This window comes from Caretta caretta, chromosome 1, assembly GCF_965140235.1.
Source record: "Caretta caretta isolate rCarCar2 chromosome 1, rCarCar1.hap1, whole genome shotgun sequence".
Lineage (NCBI taxonomy): Eukaryota > Metazoa > Chordata > Testudines > Cheloniidae > Caretta > Caretta caretta.
The window spans coordinates 267,175,976-267,196,581 of NC_134206.1; the positions used below are offsets into that span (position 1 = coordinate 267,175,976).

Sequence of the window (20,606 nt, forward strand, 5' to 3'; positions counted from 1 at the left end):
GTGTGGGCTCCTGCCACCATCACCCCAGGCTGGGGAACGGTGTGTGCATTGGAAGGACAGGGGATTTCTGTCACCACTCCTGCCACCCCAGCAGAGGAGTTTGTACAGAACTAACTGTGGGGGGAGAAGCATTAATTTATTGTTGGAGGGGCCCAGCTAGGCTGATTTGTTGTGGGGTGCAGACCAGGCATTAATTGATTCATTAACAGAGGCAGGAGCTGGCAGTAACTGGAGGCTCAGAGGTAAGCCAGGGAGGCCAGGGTGATGGAGCTAAGTGGAGGGGAGGGGAGGGTGCTGGATCACACAGCTGTCAGTGTATCTCAGGAAGATGGTATGGCTTGGGGCACAACCCCTGCACAGGCCTCAATGGCCCATGAAAACTCCCCCCCACACACACACTTTCGACATGCCCTTGTAAGGTGGTTCACTTGCTCTCTACACCCCACAGTGCCACCACCTGGTGTACAGCAGATCCAGGAAACAGAACCACAGGGATCTCAGTCTATATGAACCAAAGTAGGGTGACCAGCTGTCCCATTTTTAAAGGGACAGTCCCACTTTTGGGGACTTTTTCTTATATAGGCGCCTATTACTCCCAATCCCCTGTCCTGTTTTTTCACAGTTGCTATCTGGTCACCCTAAACCAAAGCATTTACTGCAAAAATGAATAAGAACTCAGGAGGTGCATCTTGGGGTTTGTCTGCGCTGTAACAGTTAACTCAAGTTACTACACTCAAGCCAGCTACCTCAAGCGAGCATGATTGGCAACTCAGAGTGACTGGATCAGCAAAACTATGAGTTGTTGTACCTTGAGCTGCTGCAACCCCACTGCATTATAAACTCCAGTTAGCAGCGCTTGACTTTCAGCCCACCTCCCTGTCAAGCCAGTTAGCTTAAGCTTAAAGCATCACTTAACTTGAGCTAGAGATTTGTACGTGGACAGGAGTTAGGGGAAAAACTCAAGTTACAGGTCAAGCTAACAATGCAATAAAGACAAGCCATTAGTGCATTGTTTTAAATGTCAATCTATTAGATGCATTAAATAAGATGGGTAGTTCATACTCATTGGCCCTATAAGTCATTATGTTGCAAAAAGATGCTAAATTAGATACAAGCTATTCTGTAATGCAAATTTACAAATCTGTCCAAAGTTACATATGCTGTAATTAGAGTGACCCATAAGCAGTTCAGACACTGAGCAATACAATAAAAAAGTCAACTCAACAGTTATTGGCATCTGAACTATAAAGGAGGTAGCCACTAATTTAGATGGATGTGGAAGCCAAAGCCATTTATAAACTCATTACAAAATGTTTGTATGTAAGACTGTCTCTCTCTAAATATAGGTTGAAGATTTAAATATAAAGCATGCTGGGGTGGAAGATTGCAACCCCCAAGACAGTCAGAAACAGACCATTCTGAAATTGATGGAAGTTTTATATTAGTTCTGACAGTATTGTTGGAACCCACATCCCTACAAAATATGTTCATTTTTAAATAAAAAACACAGCTTCTTTCCCTTCATAATGTCAGTTGGTGTAGATTTAATATATCCAGGATATCTTCATTATACATACTGACAATTTTGTTTTGTATGTTAGGTTCTTAAATGTATCAGAACAGATGTGATGCCTAGAGCGTGCTACTATATATTTTACTACAGCAACTATAGCCTTCCAAATACATCATAGGAAACAAAACTTCTGCTTACTTTCAAATTGATTTCCTGGGGCGGGGGAAGGCCTCAAAGGCATGGAATAGAGAAAGAACCAAATTAGTCACCAGGGCTCAAACACCTTGGCAACCACCTATCTTTTCATCAGGGTGTATAGCAACCGTGCTCCTTAGGGAGTCCCTTTCTGGAGCCCTAAACAATGGCGTATACAGCATTCTGCAACTCCCAACTTTAATACAGAGGTGAGGCTCCTGAACTCATACAAGTCCCTGCATGACAGAGAAGTTCACTCAAGTCAAGGAGCATTTCCTGCTGGAACATGTCAGCTCAGCAAGCAGCATCTTTACAGCAAAGGTGTAACTGGTTCACTTGATAAGAATGGGTGTAGCCTGGGGGACCCCGTGGCTACAACATGGCCAGAGCCAGCTAACATGGTTTCAGATACGTTTGGCCTGGACTTCACTGCTAAAAAAGTGTTTTTTACCTCCGGGTAACTAATGCACATGAGCTATCCTGAAGTAAACAGCTCTATAGCCCCTCCATGGGTTGACGTCAGGGAGCTTACCTCACGGCAAAACTGGAGTGCCTGGACTTCACTGTCGCTCCACCTCAGAAAAGTTCATGCACATTAGTTACGTCAAGGTAAAATGCGCACCTTTTTTAGCAGTGAGGAAAAGGCACCTCAACAGCACATCTCAATAGTGCTTTTCAATCACGGTAAGCTAACTGACTGATAAAAAACACCCTTTTTACCCAGCAAGGCAGGAACTCGGAGTGCAGCCCTAAAAGTCTCAGCATGTTGCTCTTTGGGTAGGCAAAGCCTGGCCATCCTGTTACATGACTATAGTCAGGAACCAAGTAAAAGGTTTTAAAAGACCCCTGGCAGGAGCAGGACAAATTATAATATGGAAAACCTGCCTGTGTTTTACTTTGAAAATCCTTACACAACACTAGTAAGATTTCAGATGTATAAATCTATGCCTTAAAGTCCAAAGGTAAATAATACTTTACATTTATATAGTTTCTGTATCCCAAAAGATGCCAAAATGTTTTACAAGGTAAAATGCAGCCCACCATTTTTCAGCACACTGAACAACAGGAATGGGAATTTTAGCCAAGGACATTTGCACAAACCACATTCCTATAAAATCAGTACTGGGATCAAGGGTCCAGGTAGAGAACACTGCACCCTGATTTTAAAGATGTCTTCCAAAAGATCCCCGTGGCACTCATCTTACAGGATCCACTTCGGAAGGGTAGTGTTGACCTGATTGGATTTGAACCTGTGGTTCCGGGAGCCTGCTTTATCCAAGTTTGATGATTAAAGGCCCTGAGGTGAATATAGCTGACCTGCTCAGCAATAGTGACCATAATGTAATTAAATTTAACATCGGGAGATGGGGAGCCCGAGCGGGGGGAGAGAAATACCAAATAAGACTGCCACAGTAATACTGAACTTCAAAAAAGAGGAACTACACAAAAATGAGGAAGATAGTTAAACAGAAATTAAAAGGAATCGTCACAAGAGTGACATGCCTGCAATTTGCATGGAAACTTTTTAAAAACAGCATAGTAGAGGCTCAAATTAAATTTTTTACCCCAAATTAAAAACAGTAAGTGGACCAGAAACATGCCACCATGGCTAAGCAACAGGGTAAAAGAGGCACTTAGAGGCAAAAAGGCATCATTTAAAAACCGGAAGTCAGATTCTGCCTAGGAAAATAGAAAACAACAAACTCTGGCAAGTCAAATGTAAAAGTGTAATTAGACAGGCCAAAAAAGAATTTGAAGAGGAACTAGCAAAAGACACAAAACCTAACTGTAAATATTTTTTAAAGTACATCAGAAGCAGAAAGCCTGTCAAACTATCAGTGGGGCCACTGGACGATCAAGGTGCAAAAGGAGCACTGAAGATAGATAAGGCCACTGCGGAGAAGCTATGGCTTACACTGCGCAGAGTTTACAGTGGCACAGCTTCATTGGTGCAGATGCTCTAAGCCAATGGGAGAGAGCTCTCCCATAGACTTAATTATTCCAGCAGAGGCAGGAGCTCTCCCACTGACATAGTGCTGTCCACACTGGCGCTTAGGTCAGCGCAACTTATGTCACTCATGGGTTGGCTTATTCACACCCCTGCACAACGTAGCTTAAATACGTTGTGTACACAGCCTAAATGAAACCTTCGCATCAGTCTTCACTCCAGAGGATGTGAGGGAGATTCCCACACCTGAGCCATTCTTTTTAAAAAAGACAAATCTGAGGAATTGTCCCAGACTGAGCTGTCTATAGAGGAGGTTTTGAAACAAATTGATAAATTAAACAATAGCAATAAGTCACCAGGACCAGATGGCATTCACCCAAGAGAGTTCTAATGGTACTCAGATATGAAATTGCAGCACTACGAACTATGGTATGTAACCTATCACTTAAATCAGCCTCTGTACCAGATGACTGAAGGATAGCTAATGTAACACCAATTTTTTTAAAAAGGTCCCAGAGGTGAACCTAGCAATTACAGGCTGGTAAGTAACTTCAGAACCAGGCAGATTGATCATTTTGTTTCAACCAGACACATAGATGAACATGATATGTTTGGGAAGAGTCAACATGGCTTTTGTAAACAGAGATCATGCCTCAAATCTATTAGAGTTCTTTGAGGAGGTTAACATATATATGGACATGGGTGATCTAGTGTATTTGGACTTTCAGAAAGCCTTTGACAAGGTCCCTTACCAAAGGCTCTTATGTAAAATAAGCAGCCATGGGACAAGAGGGAAGGTCCTTGCATGGTTCAGTAGTTGGTTAAAAGAAGGAAACACAGAGTAAGAATAAATGATCAGTTTTTCACAATGGGGAGAGTTAACTAGCGGGGTCCCCCAAGGATCTGCACCGGGACCAGTACTGTTCAACATATTAATAAATTATCTGGAAAAAGGAGTGAACCATGAGGTAGCAAAGTGTGTAGATGGTACAAAATTACTCAAGATGGTTAAGTCCAAAACAGACTGTGAAGAGTTACAAAGAGATCTCACAAAACTGGATGACTAGCAACAAAATGGCAGATGAAATTCAATGTTGATAAATCCAAAGTAAATCACTTTGGAAAACATAATCTCAACTATACATACAAAATGATGGGGTTTATATTAGTAATTACCACTCAAGAAAGAGCTCTTGGAGTAATAGTGGAGAGTTCTCTGAAAACATTCGCTCAATGTGCAGCAGTGGTCAAAAAAGCCAACTGAATGAGGAACCATTAGGAAAGGGACAGAAAATAAAACAGTAAATATCATCATGCCGCGATATAAATCCACGGTATGCCTACATCTTGAATACTGAAGGCAGCCCTGGTCTCCCCATCTCAAAAAAAGATATATTAGAATTGACAAAAGTACAGAGAAAGGCAACAAAAATGACTAGGGGTACAGAGCAGCTTCCATACGAGGAGAGATTAAAAAGACTTGGACTGTTCATTTTAGAAAAGAGACGACCGGGGGGCGGGGGGGGGGGAGAAACACGACATACGTCTATAAAAACATGAATGGTGTGGAGAAAATGAATAAGGAAGTGTTATTTACCCCTTCACATAACACATGAACTAGAGGTCACCCAAGGAAATTATTAGGTAGCAGGTTTAAAACGAACAAAAGGAAGTACTTCTTCTTTACACAAGGCACAGTCAACCTGTGGAGCTCATTGCCAAGGGATACTGTGAAGGCCAAAAGTAAAAGTGGATTCAAAAAAGAATTAGATAAATTCATGGAGATCCATCAATGATTATTAGTCAGGGACGCACCTCCATTCTCTTGGGTGTCCTTAAGCCTCTGATTGCCAGCGGATGAATCACTGAAAAATAGCCAAAAGAAAAGGAGTACTTGTGGCACCTTAGAGACTAACCAATTTATTTGAGCATGAGCTTTCGTGAGCTAGCTGTAGCTCACGAAAGCTCATGCTCAAATAAATTGGTTAGTCTCTAAGGTGCCACAAGTACTCCTTTTCTTTTTGCGAATACAGACTAACACGGCTGTTCCTCTGAAACCTGAAAAATAGCCCTGTTCTACTTCATTCCCTCTGGATTATGAGGCCCCAACCACTGACGGAAGACAGAATACTGGGCTAGATGGACCATTGGTCTGACCCAGAATGGCCATTCTTATGATCTGGCGAAGTGAGCTGCCTTCACTTGCCCTCAGATCCAAATATAGCCCCCTTGAAGGCAATACAAATACGCATTATTTAAGTTTCATAGTTTTGTGGTGTGGTGCGGTGCTGTCATTTCATTCTAGAGTTGTATATACTTTCAGAGAGAGACTAGTGTTTTATAAAATGTCCTCCAGCACAAACCTACAAAATACAAAGACGTTAACAAAACATTACAATTGTAATTTTAAACATTCAAAAATCAAGAAATGGAAAAGTTCCCATGGTAATTTCCTCTTACCGCAAACTGAGATTTATGCTAGATACAACATATAAACTGAAAAAATATTTCTTATATGTAATTTTAGAGAATGGTTATGCTGTTTAATATACACCTTAATATACCATATGGTTAAAATTGGCAAGTTACAGTTAAAATGATCCCTCTAGCTTTTCCTTTGCCTGACTTTCAAGTACTTGATATTGATTATGAACAACCCCAGTCAGCTCAAAAGTGCACTTCATCTCATGTAGCTCTTTATGTTGTACTTCAAGAGGTATAGGTCTCTTTCCACTGCCAGAGGGAGAGGCAAAGATCTCTAGCAACAGGAACTGAAGGGTATATTGATCAAACCAAGAATGCTTACAGACTGAGTTAGAACAGGTTTCAAGTCACATTATCTCCAAATCCGGATGATAATGATCATCATCATTGTTAGTAGCAACTTATTCGGAAGGTTAGTTTTATTTTCAATGCCAGTAAGATTCCTCATGGAAAGAGGAGACCTGTTCTAAGAGAGCTGTCACAAGATCCTGCTGCTGCGGCAGTTTGGCTGCAGGGCAGATGTCAGACAGTGCTCAGAGATTGTCTATCGCACTGCAACTCACACACCAAGAGCATCCTTCATGCTTTTTTTGCGCCGCACTAAAATAAATCATCCCCCACGCCCCAGAAGGAGAGACGCTTGTACACAGCCCCAGCTTTACAAATTCGCCGAGTGCATCCCCCTCCCTCACCCCCAGAGCGAGCGTGTGGGGGCGACAGCTGACCTCCGGGCTGCTCCTCGGGACACCGCGCCTCGGATACAGCGTGGTCCCCGTGTGCCGCGCTGGGGGGGGGGGGAAGTACTCACAGACGGCGGCTGCAGAACTCACGCTCCCCCCGTGCAGCGGCCTGGCACGCTGCGGACACAGGCAGAGCCCTTGCAGCCGGGGCATCCCGCAGCTCCCTGCCCGGATTCATTCGCCTCCGCCCGCCCGCGCCGTTCGAAAGGCCCAATCGGGCGGAGCGAGGAGGAGCCTGGCGAGCCGGGCCGCAAGCCCTGGGCGTCGGCCACAGCCAGCCCCGCCCCTCCGTCGGGCGAGCCCGGCCTCACCCGCTGCAGGGAGCTTCCAGGCGCAGCCTCGGAGCCCCGGCCGCTCCCTGGCCCGGGGCGGCTGCAACAGCATCGCCTGACAGCCCCTGTGCTGCTGCCTCCCCGTCCCCCGGGCTCGGCTCTGTCTGTCTCTCCCCCGGGGAGGGGGAGGATGTCGCTGCAGGCTGTCCCCAGGGGCGGGACAGGGTCGGTGGCCCATGCGCCCTGCTCTTCTGCAGCCCCCGAACCTGCTGCAGAATGGGGCTTTGTGGGGGAGAGGGCTAGTTCAGTGGTTTGAGCATTGGCCTGCTAAACCCAGGGTTGTGAGCTCAGCCCTTGAGGGAGCCATTTAGGGATCTGGGGGAAAAAACTTGGGGACTGGTCCTGCTTTGAGCCGGGGATTGGACTAGATGACCTCCTGAGGTCCCTTCCAACCCTGATATTCTGTGGTGTGAGGATAACCTTCCCAATGAGAGCCCTCTGGGAACAGAGCAGCGCTAGCTGTCTGAGTCTGCAGACACCAGAAACAATAGCTCCCGCTCCCAGAAGGTGTGTTGCCCCCATCTGGTTATGCAGTCAGAGAATCATACACAGTGTCAATTTGATTGTTAACCATTTCAAGCTGACCATTTTAACATCCAGCTAATGTCCCCTTTTCCAAGCCAACAGTTGTCTTCTACAGTTCCCCGAGTGCCAAAGTCCCAACCCCGTCACCCCACCCACCTTCTGCTTCCCTCTGCCAACTTTGCAGTGCAGCTCTGCAACGTTCAGCATGACAAAAATTAAAAATGTAAAGACAGCATAAAAGAAATGAATGTAATAGAGAGACACAGGGATACTGTAGTGAGTGCATTACTCATTTTCACATTTGCTACAAATCCGAGTTTTTGAATTTTGCTGAAGCTGCAGCAGAGTCTACTGCTCTGGAGTGCCAAAGAATACTGGGGTCTTGCTGCAAAGTTTAGGTCATGGTTACTGTGGAGTACATGTGGCCTTGCTTACAGTCTGTTTCCACGATTACGGTGGGCAAGAAATTGCTGTGTACTGTGCAAACTCTAGTCCAAGTGTGGGCAAACTTTTTGGCCCAAGGGCCACATCTGGGTATGGAAATTGTATGGCAGGCCAGGAATGCTCATGAAACTGGGGGTTGGGGTGAGGGCTCTGGGGTGGGGCCAGAAATTAGGACTTCAGGGTGTGGGAAGGGGCTCGGGACTGGGGCAGGGGGTTGGGGTGCAAGGGTGGGTGAGGGCTCCAGCTGGTGGTGCAGGCTCTGGGATGGGGCTGAGGATGAGGGGTTGGGGGGTGCAGGAAGGTGCTCTGGGCTGAGACTGAAGGGCTCAGAAGGCAGGAGGAGATCAGGGCTAGGGCAGAGGGTTGGGGTGCAAGAGGGGGTCAGGAGTGAAGGCTCCGGGTGGCGCTTACCTCAAGCAGCAATTCCTGGCCAATGGGAGCTGCGGGGGCAGCACTTGGGGCAGGGGCCGCGTGCAGAGCCCCCTGGCTGCCCCTACACGTAGGAGCCAGAGTGGGGGAGATGCCACTGCTTCTGGAAGCTGTGCAGAGCTACGGCATGGAGCCAGACAAGCCCTGACCCCCGCTCCCTGGTGGAAGATGGAGGGCTGGATTAAAACATCTGAAGGGCCAGATGTGGCCCCCAGGCCATAGTTTGCCCATCCCTGCTCTAGCCACTATAAAATGGGGGAGGAGAGGGGTCATTTTGCTGTGGGTTTTACTTTCTTTACCCAAAAACATCATTTTCTAGCCTTGTCTGTTTCAACTGGTCAGAGAAGAGAATTAAATAATAGTACTTAATAAATACTAGTGTATACCTGCTAGATAGTATTAGTCCATTATTAGATGGAAATGGTAAAATTGTCCATAATCAGAAAAGCAGAAGTGTTAAATAGATACTTCAGTGCTGTATTTAGGACAAATCCAAATGATGTAATCGTATCATATGATGATGATGAAAGACTTCCTATTCCAGTAGTAACTCAGAAAGATGTTAGACAGCAGGAACTAAAATTAGACATTTTTAAATGAACAGGTCCTGATAACTTGCTTCCAAGACCTCACTGGACTGTTAATGTTGATTTTCAATAAGTCTTGGAACATGGAGGAAGTTCTTGAAGATTGAAGGAAAGTTAATGTGATGCCAATACTTTAAAAGGATAAACAGGAAGACTTGGTTAATTATAGGCCTGACATCAATACTGGGCAAAATAATGGAACAGCTGAGGACTCAGTTAATAAAGAATTAAAGGAGGGAAATATAATTAATCACAATCAACATTTTGGAAAATAGATCCTGTCAAACTAACTTGATAATTTTTTTATGAAATTACAAACTTGGTTGACAAAGGTAATAATGTTGATGTAATATACTTAGATTTCCATAAGGTATTTGACTTGGTATTGTACGATATTTTGATTAAAAAACTAGAACAATAAAAAATTAACACGGCAGACATTAAATGGATTAAAAACTGGCCTACTAACAGGTCTCAAAATGTAATTATACAGGGAGAATCACCATGACACAGGTGACACCATGACATGACACGGGCCATTACCCTCTGATCCCACTGAGGGTTACCAAAAGAAACTGCACTGTCTGCTCAAGAAACTCCTTGAAGAAGCACAGGAACAAATCTACACATACACACCCCTAGAGCCCTGACCAGGGGTATTCCATCTGCTACCCAAGATCCATAAACCTGGGAATCCTGGATGCCCTATCATCTCAGGCATTGGCACCCTGACAGCAGGATTGTCTGGCTATGTGGACTCTCTCCTCAGGCCCGATGCTACAAGCACTCCCAGCTATCTTCGAGACACCACTGACTTCCTGAGGAAACTACAATCCATTGGTGATCTTCCAGAAAATACCATCCTAGCCACTATGGATGTAGAAGCTCTCTACACCAACATTCGACACAAAGATGGACTACAAGCCGTCAGGAACAGTATCCCCGATAATGTCACAGCAAACCTGGTGGCTGAACTTTGTGATTTTGTCCTCACCCATAACTATTTTAGATTTGGGGACAATTTATACCTTCAAACCAGCGGCACTGCTATGGGTACCCGCATGGCCCCACAGTATGCCAACATTTTTATGGCTGACTTAGAACAACGCTTCCTCAGCTCTCATCCCCAAGCACCCCTACTCTACTTGTGCTACATTGATGACAGCTTCATCATCTGGACCCATGGAAGGAGGCCCTTGAGGAATTCCACCAGGATTTCAACAATTTCCATCCCACCATCAACCTCAGCCTGGGCCAGTCCACACAAGAGATCCACTTCCTGGACACTACAGTGCTAATAAGCGATGGTCACATAAACACCACCCTGCACCAGAAACCTACTGACTGCTATACTTACCTATATGCCTCCAGCTTTTATCCAGACCACATCACATGATCCACTGTCTACAGCCAATCTCTAAGATACAGCCACATTTGCTCCAATCCCTCAGACAGAGACAAACACCTACATGAGCTCTATGAAGTGTTCTTAAAACTACAGTACACACCTGCTGAAGTGAAGAAACAGATTGACAGAGCCAGAAGGGTACCCAGAAGTCACCTACTACAGGACAGGCCCAACAAAGAAAATAACAGAACGCCATTAGCCATCGCCTACAGCCCCCAACTAAAACCTCTCCAATGCATCATCAAGGATCTACAACCTATCCCGAAGGACAATCCTTCACTCTCACAGGCCTTGGGAGACAGGCCAGTCCTTGCTTACAGACAGCCCCCCAACCTGAAGCAAATAGTCACCGGCAGCTACACACCACACAACAAAAACACAAACCCAGGAACCAATCCCTGCAACAAACCCCGTTGCCAACTCTTTTTGCATATCTATTCAAGGGACACCATCATAGGGTCTAACCACATCAGCCATACCATCAGGGGCTCGTTCACCTGCGCATCTATCAATGTGATATATGTCATCATGTGCCAGCAGTGTCCCTCTGCCATGTACATTGGCCAAACTGGACAGTCTCTATGCAAAAGAATAAATGGACACAAATCAGACATCAAGAATTGTAATGTTCAAAAACCAGTAGGAGAGCACTTCAGTCTCCCTGGACACTCAATAACAGACTTAAAAGTGGCAATTCTTCAACAAAAAAACTTAAAAAACAGACTTCAATGAAAAACTGCAGAACTGGAATTAATTTGCAAACTGGACACCATCAAATTAGGCCTGAATAAAGACTGGGAGTGGATGGGTCGCTACAAAAAGTAATTTTCCCTCTGTTGATACTCACACCTTCTTGTCAACTGTTGGGAATGGGCTACGTCCACCTTGATTGCACTGGCCTAGTTAGCACTACAAAAGTAATTTTCCCTCTGTTGATATTCACCCCTTCTTGTCAACTGTTGAGAATAGGCCACTTCCACCTTAATTGAATTGGCCTCATTAGCACTGACCCCACACTTGGTAAGGCAACTCCCATCTTTTCATGTGCTGTAATATATATACTGCTTACTGTATTTTTCACTCCATGCGTCTGATGAAGTGGGTTTTAGCTCACAAAAGCTTATGCCCAAATAAATTTGCCGCCAATGGGAGCTGCGGGGGCAGTACCTGCAGGCAGCGGCATGCGGAGACTTCATGGGCCTCCGCCTAGGAGCGCTGCAGCCAGAGCGGTGTACCAGTCGCTTTCGGGAGCTGCCCAAGGTAACCGCCGACCCCCTGAACCGCTCCTGCACCCAAACTCCCTCCCAGAGCCCGCACCCACATCCCCTCCCGCACCCAAACGCACTTCCAGAGCCCAACCCCACACCTCCTCCCTCACCCAAACTTCCTCCCAGAGCCCAACCCTGCACCTCCTCCTGCACCCAAACTCCCTCCCAGTACCTGCACCCCTCACCCCCTACTGCACCCTGACCCTGCCCCAGCCTGGTGAAAGTGAGTGAGGGTGGGGGAGAGCGAGTGACAGAGGGAGGAGGGATGGAGTGAGCAGGGGGCGGGGCCATGGAGAATGGGCAGGACAGCGACGTGGTCTCAGGGAAGGGGCAGGACAAGGGGTAGGGCAAGAGTATTTGAGTTTGCACGATTAGACTGTTGGCAACCCTACCGGACGGGCATATGAAAGCCCTGGCTGTGCTGGAAGAGCTCATCCAGCAGCCACTGGGCACCAGCCAACACAGGCGCAGCATTTCCAAATGTCAGGCGGACTGCAACCGTGTGGCTGGTGCATGCGTGGGGGCCCATTGACTGTTCTGCCATGGGGCCTGGAATTACTGTCAATGGGCCTTGTGGTAAATAATGGGACTACACACCACAAATAGGTCACTAATACAGAGCTATCTGTATTACTTGGTAAACTAGGTGCAACCAAACTGTGTGTTTTAATATGGCTAAATGTAAATGTATACCTCTAGGAACAAAGAATGTAGCCATACTTACAGGATGGGAAAGCAGTGACTCTGAAGAAGATTTGGGTCACAGGGCTGACAGCTTGTGACAACCAGGTAATAATCTCATGACCCCCAGTTTGAAAAGTCCTGCTCTAATTCAAAGAGGAATTAATTCAGTGTCATTCAATGGCCTGTGTTGTGCAGGAGGTCAAACTAGATGATCACAATGGTCCCTTGTGACCCTAAGAGCCCCTCAGTGCCCACTGGCAGAAGGCCCACTATAGTGTAACTCATATCAGGCCTGACACACTCACTACCCACAACACACTATTGTCATAATATATATCTAAAAGGTGGCTTTCTTGTAAGGTGTTTTATGTAAACTGGTGACATGCTGGCACCAAAAGTCATTGCATGAGGTATATACGGGTTGTGTACAAAAAGTTATATGTGGGTGCTGGAAATATGTTCTTAAAATGTGTTTGAGAGGCAGAGCAGATATTGAGCCTGCCATAGTCATAGGAATGTGGACTCCCCTGCGTGACTGGCTTGATTATAGGCAGAGGACAGTGAAAATACATGTATATATCAGGTAAATGAAGCAATCAAGCTAATGAGCAACAGAGGAAGGAGTTTAGTGAACTTACCAGAGGTCAGGATTGCACCCCAGGAAGCCTTCAATGGACTCTGGGTAATTTATAAGGGGATCAAAAAGACATTTTACTGATCCAGGACTAGGGGACATAGGGTACCACAATCTCTGAGCCAATCCCCTAGTCTGGAGGTATAGTAGTCTGGATGCTGGCAACTTGATATAAATAAAAAACTGTACAGGCAAAAGATTGTAACTTGCTAAAATTAAGTTTTAGTCACAGAGGGCGTGTTTTGTTTATAGCCTGTCTCTTTTGTTCTTGTTTAGTATCATTTACATCTCTGGTCTTTAATAATAAACTTATCCTTGGTTTATGACAAAACCATCTCAGTACTGTGTATTAAAGTGAAGTGTAAGTCTTCAACTAGCCTAACAGACTGATGTCTGCTCTGTCTCCTTAGAGGCAGCGAATTTAATAATTTCTGGCAGCATCACAGTAAGAGGGCCTGGATACTGCAAGGAGACGTCTCTGAGGAACTTGGGAACTGGGGTTCACTGATTGTTACGGCAAGGCAAGGTTTAGACGGGCAGAGTCTCAAGGAGTTTGCTGGCAAGGCAGACAGGCTGACACACAGTTTAGCAGCAGCAAAGCTGCTGAGGCAATGTGGTAATACAATGACTTAAAGTTCTGGGTGTGCTGAGCAGAATGTCAGCCTTATAATCTAAGGATCAAATAATGTTTGAAAGCAACTCTTGTTCCCTAGGGCAGCAAAGGTGGGAGTGCTCGCATAAACAGGGCACAGGTGTTTTCACCAGTCAGTTCTAACCCTGCTCAGGGCAGATCTAGACCATTCCACTGTTGTACATGCTACACCCACCAGTCCTACGCCTTATGGAGCAACAAAAGTGACTGTGCAAAGGTGGAGATTTTAAGAAAACGCTTAGGTTCCAATCCTGAAAATATGTATGTGCAACGTCCTGTTGAAGTCAATGGGACTATTCACAGATATAAAGTTAAGCACATGTATACATCTTTGTGGGATGAAAGCCTTAGTTGTAGATAAGGCAATATTAGCCACTAGTGAGAAAGGGGCTCAAAAACATCAAAGAAAAAAGCACTCCAGCCTAATGGGTAATGGGGAAAGGAGTGGGCAGGACAAAGAAGAGGATATGTTTGTATTGTTACTACAAAACATCTCTGACAAAAGACCACTTCAAAAAGTTATAAATGATCTGTATCAGTAGAAACCCTGTTTTAGAGTAGGATAATAATATTGTTCTGCCACAACTTTAGTGTTGCCAACTCTCATAATTTTATCACAATATTTAGTGGTTTTTGTTACAACTTATGTTATCTGAATATGTGAAACTTTCAGCTTTTTTTTTTTTTAAAAAGTATCCAGCCCTCATGATTGTGAACAAAAACTTGAAAATTTGAACCCTAAAGGGGCAAAGACCATAATATAAAAAATCCCCCCCTCCAAAAAAAAACCTATTTGTTAAAATCTCATGATTTTTAAGCTAATTTCATAATTTTGGGGTCCTGACTCATGATTTTTCACTGCTTGGGGTTATCAGAACTGCAAATTCTACAATCAAATGTTTAGTCAAAGCAATTAGATAGGAACTGGCAGGACCTAATAAATAAATAATAATAATAATATAACAATAATTTACCTGTATTACTAACAGTATGTTGTTATTAATAGTTTATTACAATATTTTAAAATTTTTAGTTAAAATTCTCTTTTTAATAAAAAATTCTCACCAAAAATTTTCAGTATTTACTATTTTTAATTATCATTTTCATGTATCATTTTCCTTTTTAAAAACAGAATTTTTTTAAAGAAACAGTTTTTGAGAAATATTTCAAAAATAGAAAAAAAAATTTTGAAAGAACATGCAGTCTAGAACAGTGGTTTTCAAACCATGGGTCGTGACCTCGTACTGGGTCGCAGAATGTAAGGCACTGGGTCCCGTTGGCAGTGCTGCCCAGCTAAAGCAGGGTAGTCCCTACCTGTTCCGACACCATGCTGCGCCCCGGAAGCAGCCAGCAGCAGTTCTGGCCCCGAGGCAGCGGGGCCATAGGGCTCGGCACGCTGCCCCCTTCCTGAGCACCGGCTCTGCACTCCCATTGGCTGGTTCCAGGGTGGGAGCGGTGCCTGAGGGCAAGAGCTGTGTGGAGCTGCTTGTGTGCCTCTGCCTAGGAGTCGGACCTGCCACTGGCTGCTTCCGGGGCATAGCATGGTCCGCGGTGCTAGGACAGGCAGGAACCCTGCCTTAGCACCTCTGCTGCACTGCTGACTGGGAGCTGCCCGAGGTAAGCCCACGCCCCAACCCCGCACCAATCCCCTGCCCCAGCCCTGAGCCCCCCCAAACCTGGAGCCCCTTTCTGCACCCCAAACCCCTCATCCCCAGCCCCACCCCAGATTCTACACCCCCAGCCCAGAGCTCTGACCCCCTCCCTTACCCCAACCCTTGCCCCAGCCCAGAGCCCCCTCCCACACCCTGAACCCCTCATTCCCAGCCCCACCCTGCAGCCCTCACCCCCGCAGCCCTCACCCCCACACCCCAACCCTCTGCCCCAGTGAGCCCCTCCCACACCCCAAATCCCTCATCTCCTGCTCTGCTGGGTCATGGGCATCAACAATTTTCTTCAACTGGGTCTCCAGAAAATAAGTTTGAAAACGACTGGTCTAGAAGATGAAGAGAATGAAAATAATTTTGAAATATCATGATATTTTTTCATTGTTTCACCAGCTCTAGTTATTAAAACTGAAAAATCAAAACTAGTTTTTGTACTTTTCTTAGTAAAACCAGGCTCACGTCTTTCTAGTCAGTTTCATCATGTACTGGTGCACTATTCAGTTTTCCACCAGCACAAAGGAATTTATCGAAACACTGGATTGTTTGCATGTTCTTCTGAAAATCATGAACAGTTTTTAATTTATGTTAGATTTTGTAACAATTATGTACCCAACAAGGTGAGGTCTAGATCCTGCAATATGATACCCTCTGCCTGCTTGAAGCCCTATTGATATTAACAAGGCTCTGCATGGGCACAGGAATTGGGGTCAGGAAGGAATTTTCCTCCAGGGCAGATTGGAAGAGGCCCTGGAGGTTTTTTGCCTTCCTCTGTAGCATGGGGCATGGGTCACTTGCTGGAGGATTCTCTGCTCCTTGAAGTCTTTAAACCACGATTTGAGGACTTCAATAGCTCAGACATAGGTGAGAGGTTTATTGCAAGAGTGGGTGGGTGAGATTCTGTGGCCTGCATTGTGCAGGAGGTCAGACTAGATGATCATAATGGTCCCTTCTGACCTGGATATCTATGAATCTATGAGTCATCCCAAAACACCACATTGCAGGATCAGGGCCTAAATTTGAGGCCTAAACTATTTAAAGTGACATACATGAACAATTTTAAATCTACTCAGTTAAAAAAATTGAAATTAGTTTATGTTACTACACTACCCCATACCCCACCTTGGCAATTTTTATGGTTTTCTAATTGCATTTTCATATTTTAAAAAGGGTTTTCTTTCCCTTGTTTGCTGTGTAGAAGACCTGCAGAAATAGGAGGTGAAACTGGTTAACGGACTAAACAGTGAAAATAGTGGAAGTTATGGGGCAGAAAGTGCCATCAGATCCACAAAGTAAACAAACTGGAGAAAGGTTTCAGAGTAGCAGCGTGTTAGTCTGTATCCGCAAAAAGAAAAGGAGGACTTGTGGCACCTTAGAAATGACCCATCTTGATTATCACTACAAAAGGTTTTTTTCCCCCCCGCTCTCCTGCTGATAATAGCTCACTTTACGTGATCACTCTTGTTACAGTCTGTATGGTAACACCCATTGTTTCATGTTCTCTGTGTATATAAATCTCCTCACCGTATTTTCCACTGAATGCATCTGATGAAGTGAGTTGTAGCTCACAAAAGCTTATGCTCAAATAAATTGGTTAGTCTCTAAGGTGCCACAAGTACTCCTTTTCTTTAAACTGGAGAAAGTAGAGAAAAATGCTTATTTTCCATGTTTCAGAGTAGCAGCCGTGTTAGTCTGTATTCGCAAAAAGAAAAGGAGGACTTGTGGCACCTTAGAGACTAACCAATTTATTTGAGCATAAGCTTTCGTGAGCTACAGCTCACTTCATCGGATGCATAAAGTGAAAAATGCAGTGAGGATGTTTTATACACACAGACCATGAAAAAATGGGTGTTTATCACTTCAAAAAGTTTTCTCCCCCCCCCCCACCCCACTCTCCTGCTGGTAATAGCTTATCTAAAGGGATCACTCTCTTTACAATGTGTATGATAATCAAGGTGGGCCATTTCCAGCACATATTTTCCACGTAACCTTTGCTATACTACTCTTGGGTTTTACCTGTAACATTAGAGAGGATTGTGATTTTCAGATTGACAGTGTCCCTTTAATAGTGTCCCCATAAAATTAGTGCTACATTTATTGTATTAGTTTTAAGAATGATACCTGTTTTTAAGACATCAATAGTGCGATTTAGCTCAGAGCTGCTGATCACGGATAACTATTTCTATTATGTAACCTATTGTAAAATAGGATAGTGTATGGTGGAATTCCACAAAATACACAATGTTATCTCAATTTTACTTATGAATATTGATAATGCAAAGAGAACAAGAAGTTACATATTTATGGCATGCAAGAAATAGTTCGATAGCCTGTTTTGAGGCTCTTTCCATTTGCTAGAGCCTACTGGTTGTCCACCCATTTGAGCAAATAAGAGCTTGGACATCTCAAATTAACACATTTCATGGTTAAAAGATAAAAGTATGTCATGGCATAAATCATTTCCATTAGTTTATTACAGTAAATATTTGAACAATGTCCTTTAATACAAAAGGTCAAGCATAATAGTACTGTGATGAACAAATATTATGAAAACCTGCATCACCCATTTTAAAAGAAAGAACTGAAAAATATAATCATTCATTTCAGAAGGAACTAATAGGGTATCTCAGTGATGCTGAAGATTATCTTTTTGATCTGAAAGTATAAATACAGGGAAAGTTGTTCTATATTCACATGTGAAAGGCTGATAGTTACATAACATTCAGTACATAATGAACAAAGTTTCTGTATGAAATCCTTTGTGTGTTTTCTTTGTGTGTAAAAAAGAAATAAAGAAAAGTTAAAGAAATAACTGTTGAGTAGTTCTATGAAAATAAATGCTATTTGGTCCTTTAAAAATATTTATCACTGCACATCCCAGATTTCACAGAGAAGAGGAGTAAATTTATGATCATTCACTCTCCATGACATCAGCATCTCTGCATGATGATGGTTAAATGTCCGTAATTCTGTAAGACGGCCCAGAAGACATGCAAAATGTTGAGGGTTATCAGTGTGGTAAAGCTTGCAGAGTTTTTGTAAAACTTCAAGCAGTGGTTCTTGAAGTCTTTCCACAGACTCTCTATCCTTTATGTATTGTCGATCTGGTTTGTTTTAAAAAGAATAAGGAAAAAATAATTAGCAAGTATGTATTTTTGTAGATTGCAAACACTTCTCTGAATCTCTTATGAGAAATGGATGGACTGCAGCCTAGAGTATGTAATATTAAACCTTTTCACCCTAGCATAGGGCAACAGTCAAACCTGCCGAGAAGAATGTTTCAAGGCAAGAGGAAGCGTAAGGATCTCAGGACTTGTCTACATGATGCGTTAGTGCTCATCAGCGGGGGGGGGGGGGGGTGAATTCTAATATGCACCAGTGTATCGTGCACTAATTGTCCCTGTGGATCCTACTCGTGCACGCTAAAGTTCATCAGTGTGCTTTGTGCATTAGAATTTACACCCCAGTTGGTGCACACTAATGCACTATGTAGACAAGCCCTAGTGTTGCAATTATGATTGAGACTGCTCTTTTTAATACATACTCCCTTCTTGCAACCAATCATAACTAGCAAAAAAACTAATTTTCAGGCAGAAGCTTCTCATGCCGGCAGCTTGGTCTTCTGGGGACAATAACTTGGCCTCTTTTTAGTTTGCTTCTTTTTATTACAGGAAAATACACACACAAATTAAATAATAAAACAAAGCTGATCCCTCATCTTTTACTCATTTAGTATGAAATATATCCCAGTACAGAGGACCAGCACAAAGCTCTAAGCAATGGTGGAAAACATTTTTCCATCAAAACTGTTTTTCTAGCTAAAATTGGATTTTTAACTAAACAATCTTTTTTGTGAAAAGTTTCAGCTGTCGATGGATCATTTTAACTTCAAACACTCAAAGCTTTTTATTAGAAAATGTTGCCACCATACCTCCGAGGTATTGTAATTCAGATTCCTTGTATCGCTGTTCTCCTCTATGGCCTGCGCTCCCCACCTTGACTACATCACCCATGATGCACTGCAACCAGGAACTCTCACGATGCATTGTGAGGGCTCACCAAGAGGGGAAGAAGTCATGTATCATGAGATATGTAGGCCAGCCAGGGAGACGGGCCCATAGAAGAGAATGAGGGCATGAATCATCCAAACTACATCTTGCATTCAGCAACATGGTGGCATTTACAAATCAAGATTTCTAGTTTTCAGCTGAAAGCTTTTGGTCAAAATTTTTTGGTTTTCATTGTTTTTCCCCATCTAATTTTTTTTTTTGGGGTGGAGGGGGACTCTTTTCCTGGCCATCTCCTGGTACCACCATGGGCAGCGGGTGAAGCTTCTTCTCGGAGAGGCTAGCTCCCCATCCCACCTCTTCTGCTCACAGTCCCGCCCACACTCCACCCCAGGCCCTGCCCCCTCCCCAGCTGGGTCCCCTACCCACTGGCATCCCTCCTCTCCTTTCCCCCTCCTCCCTGCTCAGCCTCCCCTGCCATTGCTCCTGGTCCCTCCTCCCCCACTCCACTGCTCAGCCCCCTCCCCACTCGCTGCATGTATCCCTCCTTCTCCTCTCCCCTCCTTGCTTGGCCCATCGCTGGTGAGCGGTGGTGGGCAAGCGGGGAGGAGGCTGAGTGGGGAGGAGAGAAGGAACCAGCAAGTGGCAGTGGGCACCTCCAGAGTTGGGGGTGGAGAGTGCTGGAGAGGAGCAGCCAGATGGAGAACATCAAGCTTTTATATGTGCCATGCATGTTTCTGGGCAGCTGAGGAGGTGGTATCTGCTACTCAGCTTCCCGAGTTCATCAGTAATCTCCCTGGGGAGTCCAAGGGACCGGGGAAGCTGAGTAGCAGATACCGCCTCCTCAGCCGCCCGGAAACCTGCATGGCGCATAATAAATAAGCAAAAACTTCCCGTGGAAGCCCATTCCCAGAAGGGAGGGAAAGAGGCGGGGCCACCAAAGCCCAGGCATCTGGTTCAGCAGCAGCTGCGCCAAGGGAGGCTTAGCCTCTCCTGGCTTGTTATACCTGCCGATCCATGGGCACCAGTAAGAACTGTACTTAGAGCTTGGTTTTTGCCATATTGCATGTTGGAATGGGAGTGACTGCCAAGTTA

General features: G+C 44.6%; 2 protein-coding genes across 3 annotated transcripts in view; both read right to left on the reverse strand.

Annotated features, from left to right (window-relative positions):
• The window catches only part of GAS2L3 (growth arrest specific 2 like 3), a 30,908-nt gene extending 23,758 nt beyond the window's left edge, over positions 1 to 7,150 (reverse strand). Inside the window, exon 1 of the mRNA XM_048835462.2 lies at positions 6,949 to 7,150. The gene's annotated coding sequence lies outside the window, so the exon portion shown is untranslated. The remainder of the gene's footprint in view (positions 1 to 6,948) is intronic.
• A 10,671-nt stretch (positions 7,151 to 17,821) lies between these two features.
• The window catches only part of NR1H4 (nuclear receptor subfamily 1 group H member 4), a 67,205-nt gene continuing 64,420 nt past the window's right edge, over positions 17,822 to 20,606 (reverse strand). For both annotated transcript variants that reach the window (XM_048836731.2, XM_048836721.2), the window contains one exon: positions 17,822 to 18,608. In XM_048836731.2, the coding sequence (XP_048692688.2) occupies positions 18,370 to 18,608 (239 nt within the window). In that variant the 3' untranslated portion in view covers positions 17,822 to 18,369. The remainder of the gene's footprint in view (positions 18,609 to 20,606) is intronic.